Source organism: Rutilus rutilus (genome assembly GCF_951802725.1).
Source record: "Rutilus rutilus genome assembly, chromosome: 24".
Lineage (NCBI taxonomy): Eukaryota > Metazoa > Chordata > Actinopteri > Cypriniformes > Leuciscidae > Rutilus > Rutilus rutilus.
Genome location: NC_140228.1, coordinates 26,536,509 through 26,548,631, shown reverse-complemented (window position 1 = coordinate 26,548,631; position 12,123 = coordinate 26,536,509). Strand labels below are relative to the sequence as shown.

Here is a 12,123-nt window from a genome sequence, read left to right as displayed (position 1 = left end):
ATACGTAACCGAGACGCTCTCTTTCTGTGATTGACCACAGCTCAAATCCACTTACCGTTTGACTCAAGAATGTGTGCATGTGTGTGTAAATTAGTCTACAAGAACAAACGTCCTTATTTACGCTTAATAGATGACTAAATAGATGATAAAACTTGACTCCAGTGTACCTGCATATATGTAAAGAACATGTAGGTCTAACAAAAAAAAAAAAAACTGCTGTAAACGAATCTGTAATAATATAATATCTACAACATCAAAAAGCCTATCAAAATATGGGGACACTTTTGATGGGCAGCTTGAGCCCCAGTACTGATGAAAAGCTCGAAATGGTCCTGGGCAGATCTATTATGTCTATTATTACTCACATTTAAAAACAATCCACAGAATTATGCTCCTTTTTGGCAACAATCTGCACAGATGAAGGTGCATATAGTGTGGGCCTAATTATCATTCATCTGAGAATCCTAAGCATGAGTTAACCTTTGTATATCTTACTTCCTTTATTTCTATCAGTTTAGAAAAAGGAGTTATGCACAGAAACTAATGTGACAATGTCATTTTTGAAAAACTGTTTTACTGCCCCAACGGGTTTCAGGATTTACATTAATAGTTGCTCTTTCCTGAAACACTGACGGCACTGTTGTGCTTGGAAGATTGTTTAGCATTCCTATCCACTGCTGGGACCTTTAACTGAAACCACAGACGGTACATGTAAAAAAAAAACATGCAGGATACTATATTGCTAATTAAGGCCATTTAAACGGTATATATAAGTGTATTATATATATATATAAAAATAATAAAATAAACTTTCACTTTGCATGCATACAGTAAAGCATGAGGACTTGGGCCTGAATCAATGGTTCGCTATCATTATTGTTCGTATCACTGTGTGTGTGAATAAGTGCTGAGGAAGATCCAGAGCTGAAATATAATGGGCATTTGGTTTCCGATGCGCTGTAAGTGGTCAACCAATCACAACAGACTGGACCATCTGACCAATCAGGAGGAGGCTCTCGGAGAGGGGTTTAAAAAGACTGACTCCTTTATTGCACCATTTCAAACACTGAGAAAAGAGCTGATGTTGCAATATATTATGAGAAAATGACAGTGTTGCTTGGCTTTGGATGCATCTAAACCTGTTGTAGGAGACTCCAAAACAAAAGTAGGGGCATAATATAGGGGCACTTAAAATAAGATAATACAACTAAAAATCAAGATATATATATGTTTTATTTGAATTCAGTTCAAAATTTCTGGAATTCTAAAACTTATTTATTTGTTTTATTTTATTATTTTAATATGCACTATAAAAAGGTTGACTTAAGATAACCTATCACATTCAACTTAAGTTAATATGCTCCAATTATAGTCAACTTGAATACTTTTGTTCATCTAATGTGTAAAATGTAGTCTTGTGAACTTAAAAATTCTATGTCAAGGCAACTAAATATTGTTTCGCATTTAGCAATGCAAGGGGAATTCTGGTTCAAATCTAACTGACATTATTTGCCTTTTAAAACTAGAGTCAAAAATTTTACCCTGATAGGCAAATATTCCATACAAAAGTTGTAATGATGCACATATACCTCAAACATGTTGATGATCAACAAATGTAAATTCAGTAAAAATATGAACTCTGAACTACAGTATATGATAATAATAACAATGACAACAGCAGCAGCAGCATAAATTAAGCCATTAAATGCAAAGCAATGATAATGTTTTAATGTTTAATGTTTAGTTACCACATATTCTTTTACGCTGCAATGCATGCTGGGAACTGGAAACATAACATAATTTCAGATAACTCAATTTGGAAACATTTGGACAAGTTTTGGACAAATACTCGAAAATCGAATTAAGGTCAACCAAATGTTTAGAGGATTCTTGTTTAGTTCACTCGAGATAATAAATGGACTCCTACTTAATCATCTTTGTTCAGCTACTTTTTATATTTGTTAGAAGAACATTTTGCAAGTTCTATTTGTTTTTTTACAATGTGGACACTCCTTATTTTTATAAATGCCTTCTAATATGTTTGTGGTCATGGGGAGTCAACTTATATGAATGGTGAAAAACAGATCTGAAGGAAAGATTCCTTTATTTCTTATCTTCGATGCCTCTTCTAAATAATTGACTACTGATAACACGAGGGATAAAAGTCATCCTGACCAAGCACTCGTCTCGGCAGCTGAGGATCACTACAGTCAAGGTGTTAGTCAGATAACTATTTCAGGTCAGATCTGTCGAGAGTTGGAGCTTTCACCGATTAGTTTGTGCAAAAAGGCAGTTGCAAAGTTTTTCTGGGCGTTGCTAGGGTGTTGCTATGAAGGTGGTTGCTGATGTAAGTATGCTTGCAGTAATATCACACCCTCTCCTCAACAACCCCCAATGACATGTACTTTCCACATTCTAAATAAGGGAATAACTTACATTTTGCTGCCAAAATTGCATCACTGGTGTACCTGTAGATGAATGAATAGATATAATTTCAAGGAAAGGTGCTGTGCAGTGCATGTCGGGACAGGCTTTATTCTATATTCGTCCTCTGTGAAGAAGAGCCTGTTTTTCTCCACTGGATTTCAGTTTTCTTTTCCAATAATGCAGCTTCAGATCAGTGCATCGTCACAAAACATTTCCAGGCAAATAGTTACATACGTTTCAAGTAAATAATGGCGGTTCAATTAGGGTTTCCACGCTGTTTGACTGCTAAATTTCCTTGACTTTCCAGTCATTCATCAATAGTGGATTTAAAAATATACTGTATATTTTACTTATTTATTAACATGTTGCTCTTTTTTATTTCTATTTAATATAAAAAATTCCATTACTTTTCGGAGATCTGCTTGAATGGAGTTTTATGATTAGGCCTGGAAATAACACTTTTCACATTCCCTGTTTATATGGACCTAAAACAATTTGTGCAAGAGTTGATTGTGCAAAACAATGTTCATTGATAATTTTCGTGAAAAATGAATGCTTTTCACATCGCTTTGCATATGTTTCGCCACATGGTGCATGTTATATAAGAGGCCATTCAGTGCAATAGGAAAATGCGCTGTATCTGCATCTCCACCAACTGCTGTTCAGTTCCACTAAAGTGATTCTCTTGTGTCAGCATGAACTGTGAGAGCACTTTCACTTTCATTTCCCATGCACAACCTGCATGCCTTCCAACTTTCACCATAACACGTCACACGGTTGACATGATCGGGGAACCTTCGGTGCCGCGGGGAAATGAAATGACGTCTATCACAATAGAACAATGCATCTTATCCTTCAGTTAAAATAATGCTTTACAGTTACACCTGAGCGACTTTTCTCGTAATACGTCTCAGCTTCTCGTACTCGCTCTCCATTCTGTTTATTCAATCGTCGAATTGTGATCATTTGTATTAATTATGTGATTACTATCATAATAAGTGAATTAAGTTCAACTACACTTGATGGACCAAAACAATACATTTCATAAATGTGCATGCAACAGCCTAATTAATTTATGTGCATAGCTTTTCCACAAGAAGTTTGGATAATGTTTCTTGAGCTTTGGTAAAAATGTTGGTTACACTTTATTTTGATGTTCCCCTTTAGACATTCTGTTAATGCTTCACCTACATGTCAACTAACTCTCATTAGAGTATTAGTTAGGTATTAGTAGGCCGTTAGGTTCGGGTTAGTGGAATAAGTCGACATGTACATGCAAAGTTACTTATAGTCAGTAGAACGACTGTTGGTGAACAATGAAAATAAAGTGTTAGCAGATATTAAGTCTACTAATACTTCAATGAGAGTTAGTTTACTTGACATGTAGTTGCAACGTTACTTATTGTTAGCAGATAGTGGACCATCGAAATAAAGAGTTACCAAAATGTTAATAAAATAAATAAATACATATTTCATTTTTTTTTAAATAAATTAAATAATTAATAAATGAATAAAATAGTCAATTAAAATATTGTTTGGAAAATAAACAAATAGCAGATATCATATTTAAATGGTGAGAAAAGCAGTTGCAGCGATGCTGTAAAGCGCCGCCCACAGTATCAGTTAAACACCCCCACACTTTCCACTGACAGGAACTTCCTTGAGGAATCCCAGAATTTGGGCATCCAAAAAAAAAAAAGATGTCCTGTTTCATTTTTACCCTACCTGACAGGTGTGGTCAGTGTTTCTGGCCTGTTTCATTTTGACCTGGATTGACAGGTGTGGTACAGCAGGTGACATTGCTCACGGTATAAAAGGCACAGCAGAACAGTGTCACATCAGCATCTCACAGCATCTCAGCTCCTGATCAGCAGAACAACAACAGAAGGTGAGCATTTCCTGCAAACTTTTCATGTCAAGTACAAATTTTACATTCATTTTGCATGAGTGTCTAAATGATGAAGATTCTCGCTCTTTCAGAAAATATGGTCTGGATTCGAATCATCATCATTTGCACGTTCATATCTCTTCTGCAAGCCCATAAGGAGTGCGCACAACACATACATTGGCACCATCTCATTCAGTCTTTAAATTCAATGGTAAGTGTCCATAACTCTGATTTAAAGATGCATTTTCAATTAAACTTGCAACATGAACTGAACGCATATGCTTTGTGTTTTCAAAGGGCACTGCGATATCTCACGATTGTGCATTTGATTATGAAGAAGACAGCCTGTGTGATCCACGTCACCTGGTCAATATGGTTTGTGCATCTGCAGTCCTTCTGTATATGTCTGATTAAAGGTGTTTTATAGAAGTAAATTATAATAATACAACTCATATTTGCTATTCACAGGTGGATCATAATGCAGTCCTTCTGGTCGACATTGTCAAGAAAGCAGAAACAATGTACAGGGAGAATCCGAACCCAGGGGCGTTTATTGACACTCTCCGTCACACCCGTCATACCCTGAGCAATTGCGTAAGAAACACAGAATGTGGTGTTAGAAGTTATGATACAGTCGCATAGCTTATTGTCAACATGATAATCATGTTGTCTGCATTTCTTCTGTAGGTTCATCACTCTGGCAATGTTGAAAAGGAGCCTGTGACCACATGCTTCAACAAATTAGATGCTTTTCTTAAGAAAAAGGTAAGAGTATCTATCTATCTATCTATCTATCTATCTATCTATCTATCTATCTATCTATCTATCTATCTATCTATCTATCTATCTATCTATCTATCTATCTATCTATCTATCTATCTATCTATCTATCTATCTATCTATACCCGTCTAAATGTCTATATATTTCAATTTTTTTTCAGTCCCACTCACATTGTGCATGGGAAATCATTCATTCAAAACTGAGAGAGATTCTTCAGAGGCTGGAGAAACGCTCCGTCAGAAGGCGCCGTTAGAGACTTTATGCATGTCTTTTGATTGTATGCATACATTTTTTTTTAAAGTTATGAAAATGTACATAATATGCAAAACGTTTCAAACGTTTTTTTGGTGTGTGTGTGATAAGCTTGATTGATATAGGCCTATGTATTTTTTTACTATATTTTTAAAAATAAAATTATGTTATGAAATGCACATATTGTAATACACAAAATGTTTCAAATTCATGACATTTTGAGCCATGAACAGTTGCTGTGTGAAATTGTGTACTTTGTGTATTCTAGATTATTTATATATTTTACTGTTAAAATGTGTCTTCATAGCTAATGTACTGTATGTCTATGATATGATCTGTACTTGAACAAAAATAAAAAAGAATATGAATAAAATCTCTGTTTCATCCTTCTGTCATATATGGTGTTGGGATTGAATATATATATATATATATATATATATATATATATATATATATAGGCTATAAACAAACAAACAGAATGTATGTAAACTGTTTTAAACATAAATGGTCTCACAGACAAGGCTTAGATTGAGCCAGGATTAGGCCTTAGTTCAATTAAAACATTTAAGTAGCTTTTTTAATACATGTGCCTTAGAAAAAACATCCTGGTGTGCATTTTGAGACAAAACAATGGCAGTGCAAGTTATTTTCAGTTAAAACAGCTCAAACATTTTAGTTTGGGACTAACTTAAGCCTCGTCTGTGAAACCCGGTGGATAATGTGTTAGTAGGCCTATAATGGTACTATAATAAGTGCAACAAAAGGGGGGAAAAATGAATAAAACAATATATATATATATATATATATATTTTGCATATTAACAATATTTTTTATAAAACAAATCGAGTCTAATCTAACCTAATATGATCAGTTGGAAGAATAGCCTACATTAGAAAATAATCTTCATTCTTAGAAACAACATCAATACTGACCTAGGATTGTGACTGAATTCCCTTGCAGTTCTTATACTAACCAACAGACGACAGCATACACTACAAATAACGGTTTAAAAGCTACACAAATGGCTAGCAAGATTGTAATCACGCCTATGTTCATTTTAATAGTTTAATTGTACGGTAAAAAAAATTAATAAAATATATATATATATATATATATATATATATATATATATATATTATTATAGGTGTAACATACTGTAAATTAAATTTGAACTATTTTGCTCTTTGACAGGCGTCTGACAAGTTACCGGAAATAGTTGCCGGACCATATTTGTCCAATTCAAAAGGATCGTCCCGCCTACATCATCTTCCTACACGGAAACGTCGCCGAGAGCGTCTACTATTGGTCAACATCCTGACAAGAATTCGTGATCTATTCAGCCATTGGCTGAGAAAGCTGTCAGTCACAGAAACTGTTGATGCAGGTTGAGGAGAGGGCGTACATTAGGAGAGGAGACCGCTGGTGAGAGAAGAGGAGAGGAGAGGGGAGGATAGAGTCCCTCAACCGGCACACTTACAGAATTTAATTTATTAATTATTGTTTTAACATATTGTAAGTATTAAAAAAAGGGAAAATGGCTCAGCCAGACAATAAGAAGTTCTTCGAGAACCTGACGGGCGCTGGGAAAGCCATAGCAGTGCTGACGAGCGGAGGAGATGCTCAAGGTACAGTTAGAAGAGCTCACTGACATCTCAATTCCTATATTGTATCACTTTAACTCATGGTTATCAGTGTTATTTTCTATTAAAATGTTCGGAATGTTCTCTACACCGTATCATGATGACATCTGACGTTCATTCTGGTACTTATTCTACAGTGCGATCAGTGTTATTCACTGTTATCAGTGTTAAATGGACTGCTCCGTCATTATATCAGTTGCACTGTATAAATGCAACTTTGTTAGAACCTCATACTTCGATTTGCTTCTCGTTAGGATGGATGAAATGGCCCTTGAGGGCCTGAGGAGATTGACATGTTACCATCAGATAATCACAAGGTCATACATCTTGCATTGTGATGCGTTTGACTGACACGTGGTTGATGTTTAGGTCATCGGGTTTAGGGCATGGGAATGTCTGTCATTTATTATTTAGATCCACCACAGCTGGATGTTCAGGCTGGCTAATATCAGTTACAACGTAGGTTGAGATGATGGTGAGGATGCAAATCATACACTAAATGCATTTGAGCTCATCCTGCTGCATTACAGATGACAGTGAAGATTTCATTTCTGTCATAACGTTGTCAGATAACGGACATCTTTTCCTAACGTCTCTATTATGTAACGTTAGGTGTGTATGTGATTGAATAGCATTTATTGCAAATGCATGTCACTGCATTGCGGAATCACGTGACCTTCACGAAGAGCACGTAGCATGTCATCTTCACTGCCACAATCGAGCCTAAAATATTCTGATACCTGTTTATGTTTGCTTAATATGAATAACCGTCATGTCTTTTACCTCATATCGGCGCTTTTCTGCCTGTCAATCATCGATATGAAGTTTTTTCCGCCTTCAACCAGGAAGTGGCTGCGCGTTTCAGTCACTTTCCTGTGTTTATCGCGTGCAGGTGTTTTTTTAAAAGTCATGTTTTTTTCCTTCATTAAGTGGCTTATTTTGTAAAGAAGAGGTGAATTATGTGACTTTAAGGGTTTAACGCGTAGACAGGATGCGTACGTGAGGAGTCGCGTTTGAGCCGGTGATACGTCACAGGTGGAATCTGAGTCATGTGACCAACGCGCGCCGCTTCATAAACCAAAGTCACGTTCACGCAGTCATAATTATAAACATTATAACTTTGCTGTAAGAATTGAATACGTGCATGGGATTGACTACCCAAAGACGCTGTTTTTACCTGATATGACCTTTATAATGACTTGTGTAACCCAGTCTAGTCATATTAGACTACAATAATAATTAAAAGCGGTTAGTTCAGACATGAAGTGCACTTTTACAACCACATTGCAAAGACTAGTAGACTAGTAAGATTGACAATCTAGTTTATGAGACCATTTCAGGCACTCCTTTATAAAAGTATATTATTTTTAAGCCTTTTATTATTTCTTTTTTTAGAAGTATGCAGTGTACTCTTTTTCACGAGATTTCTCTGCAGCTCATATGAGAAATGCAAATGTTCTTGGTTTGTAAGTTACTGTGCGGTAAACATTTACATACAATTTCATAGTAGTTAATGAGTCACCAAATGCAGTGTCACTTCAGTAGTGACTCTGATCTGATGTAACACTAATGCAGTCAGTTCGGTGGCTTAATGTATACGTGCACATTTCTCAGTCACTCGAATACATGTTATAGATGCATTCATTCATTGATACTTTAGAGCAGCTGCAGGACATACATAGCAGGACTGCATTTGTTGTCTGTTTAGATAAACTGATAGACAGTGACACTCAAAAGATTGATATCATGGTGAAATTGACACCTTCAGTCATTGATTTGACTCTTTCAGCACCTGTTGGGCTGCTAGATCTCTCATCTGACATCAGACTTGGTGAACAATGAAACTTACAGCGTAGAAGGAACCTATTTCTACAGACCAGCATATCAGCTGTTGACCACCTAGACACCACCAAGCATTGTTGTTCCCATATGAATACCGTTCTCCCAAAGAACACAAAAAAGAAAAGAAAAGACAAATATGAAATGAAGATAGGTTTCCATGTAAAACCCAATGTATACTTCGTTTTTTACTTTTTACGAGGGCTATTCAGTCTTGTATGCCACAGACCCACTAAGGCCACATTTACACATAGCCGGGTATTTAGAGAAACGAATATTTCTCCCCCTCCGTTTTCAAAAATAACATCGTGCACACAACCCGCATAAATACACCGTCGAGCAACATCATAACTATGCCAAACCTATGGGCGGCAGTGTAGGGAGAAGGATAAAGCCATGCAAGCCAATCAGAATCCTCAAAATTGACAACAACGAGCGACTTCCAGTTCCTTTCAAAACAACAGACATGGCGCGAGGTTCGTTTGTGTGGACAGACAGTGAAGCAAATGCAAACAGGCCAAAAGCGTTTGCACAGAAGTAAAAATGAGTACCACCTTGACAGCATCCATGATCAAATGGTAGCCAAACAAACTCTAAACATAGGGCGCTCACATGACGTAAGCATTTTCTGGCGCATAATGTGACGTTTGAGAACCTAAAACCCCGTTTCTCCCAGTTGACACGGCAACACATAACCGGCGTTTTCAGAAATCTGCACTTTGGCCGGAGTTTTTAGAAATAATCGTTTTCTGGGATAAAAACTGCATTTTCGTGTAAATGACAGGCCAAAACGCAGGGAAATATCTGCGTTTTCCCATCGTGTAAACGGGGCCTAATATGATCATCCACATGCAAGGGACCCCCATCCTAAAATTTAAAAGTATAAAGACCCAATTAATACTCTGAAATAATGTGAAAAATTTATGTTATTTAGTTATTTTTTTTCCACTGTAGAACTAATGTTAAAAGTTAACTGTAATTAATTAATTGTGTAATCAAATGTATAACATTTTATTTATTTTAATATTTTTTATGTTAATTGTATCTTTTTACACTTATTTTTTATTTATTTAAATTTAGTTTAATTTAAATGTTTTTTCTTTCTTTCTTTAGTTTAATTTCTTTATTTTAATCAAAAGTATTAATTTAATGTTTTAAATAAGAAAAAAGTATTTATTTTAATCATTTTTATTTAATATTTTAATATAATGTTTATTTATTTATGTTTATGTAAATACAAATATTTATATATTATTTTTTTATTTTAATCGGATATATTTATTTATTTTAATCCTATTTTTATTTATTTATTTTCCTTTTTTTACACAGTTTTTCTCTAAAGTTCTCTAAGCTCTTCCACGTACCACCTAGCACTCCTTAGTTTGAAAACTCATTTATACTCATTCAAACTAGTGTACAGTACATGCGTATAAAGACATTCTTATTGCTAATAAACTCTGGGTAGAAATAGTGTAGACACTGGACTATGATATGAAACCTGCATGTGTTCACGCTATCAGATTGACTATACAAGGCTACACATTTTCCTGTAAGCAAATACTAAGCTCTCATATCCAAACTGAAGGTGAAGATTATCAGTGAATAATGACTTGAATGTCAGTTTGTCACATAAAGCTATTAAATGACTTCAGAGAACTAGGAATATAGTGTGTGTGGACTACACGAATCTGCTGAAATGTAATCACCTTTTTTTCTTTAAGAAATCGAGCTGTTCTGCTTTTCACACTGGTTCTTTCTTAGTCATTTCTTCCCAGTCACTTGTAATGTGTTGCCTAATAGCAGCAGTGTAGCTTTCAGTGAGCAAATTTAGCAAATTATATTAAAGCAGATTTAACCATTTTTTATGTTATAGACATCATAGCACACAGAAGCATTGACATTGCTATATTTCCTACCCATTGCTTGCACAGAGAGGCACATTAAGTTTGAAGTCTGAGTGAGTTATTATAGGAGGAGGCTAGCAACAGTTGACCAAACATGGAAGAAAATGACTTCCAGTGCAAACCTAAACAAATAGCCATTTATAACCTGTTTTCTTAGTATGAAACTATAGATATCCCTCTATAAAGTGATTTGTGTGGTGTTTCTCTACATCCAGGGATGAATGCTGCTGTCCGGGCTGTTGTCCGTATGGGAATCTATGTAGGAGCCAAAGTCTACTTCGTTCATGAGGTCAGTCTCTAGTTCATCCATACGGAATTCAGATGATACTGTAAGACTGGGATGTCTTTACATGCTGTATATACTTATATTGATGTGTAAACAAACTAGTGTCTTTGTCAGTGCTGTGTAACATATGGGTCTAATGGCTCTCGATGTTGCTGTTCACCCTTTCCAAATGGCCAATCATTTATTTCCAATATAAAAATGTTAATACTCAAGACGCATTATGAGTACACACAGCCTTTTTAGTTAAATAAGTCATGCATTATACATTATATTAATCTACTACAGAGTTGTTGGAATAGCAGAACTGTTTTGAGTAAAAGGCCTGGCCTCATATAAACATGAATTTCCATTAGCATCACATGGCATGTAAGCCCTGAGATGTCTGGCTGTGATAGGCCAAATACCTTCGCCCACTGTGCTCTTATGCAATGGCTTCAGTGAAGAAACCCACACATCCATTTTCTCCTGATTCCACCCTCATTCTTTAAGGTGAAACGTGTCATTTGTTAAATCGTTTGCTAAGGCAAAGTGTTTGCAAGTGTTGCTAATGATGCAGAAATGACACACTTCATCTTTAATATCAAGACTGTGGTTGTAAACACAAAGCCATGCCTTTGCCAAGCCAGGACATTGCGTGCCAATCTCAGTAAGCTGCTTCATACGATTACCTAGAGAATTGAATTCATTTCTGGTGACTAAGAGGTCATTGAAGGATAGGAGGAGGGATTGTATTTATGTGTTTGTGTGTGTGACTTACAGGGTTATCAGGGTATGGTGGATGGAGGCGACAACATCAAGGAGGCGAAATGGGAGAGTGTGTCCAGCATGCTGCAAGTGGTGAGTGTGATGAGAATCATACGACCCCTCAAAGCACTTATACACACCTCTGCTCGTACTGTCACAAGGTCATCGGTTACTATTCATAGTCCCCACGAATTTAAGGCCATATAAAAGTCTCAAATATCTGATTTCAAGAGGTATTTGGGGATAGAAAACAGGAATCACAATACAGCCAAATGCGATTATTAAACTTTAAAAGGCTATGATTTAATTAAATGTGAGCTACGCATGATTCAAAGTAAAAATGCTGCGCTGTTGCGCATTAT

The 12,123-nt window shown here is 35.8% G+C and overlaps 1 protein-coding gene across 5 annotated transcripts in view; it reads left to right on the top strand.

Moving 5' to 3' along the window:
• The first annotated feature begins 6,709 nt into the window (after positions 1-6,709).
• The window catches only part of pfkpa (phosphofructokinase, platelet a), a 37,269-nt gene continuing 31,855 nt past the window's right edge, over positions 6,710-12,123 (top strand). For 4 of the 5 annotated variants that reach the window (XM_084398879.1, XM_084398881.1, XM_084398878.1 and 1 more), the window contains exons 1-3: positions 6,731-6,973; positions 10,947-11,020; positions 11,777-11,854. In XM_084398879.1, the coding sequence (XP_084255005.1) occupies positions 6,883-6,973; positions 10,947-11,020; positions 11,777-11,854 (243 nt within the window). In that variant the 5' untranslated portion in view covers positions 6,731-6,882. Of the gene's footprint in view, positions 6,974-10,946; positions 11,021-11,776; positions 11,855-12,123 lie in introns of all 5 variants that reach the window. The other variant, XM_084398877.1, reaches the window with a different exon arrangement.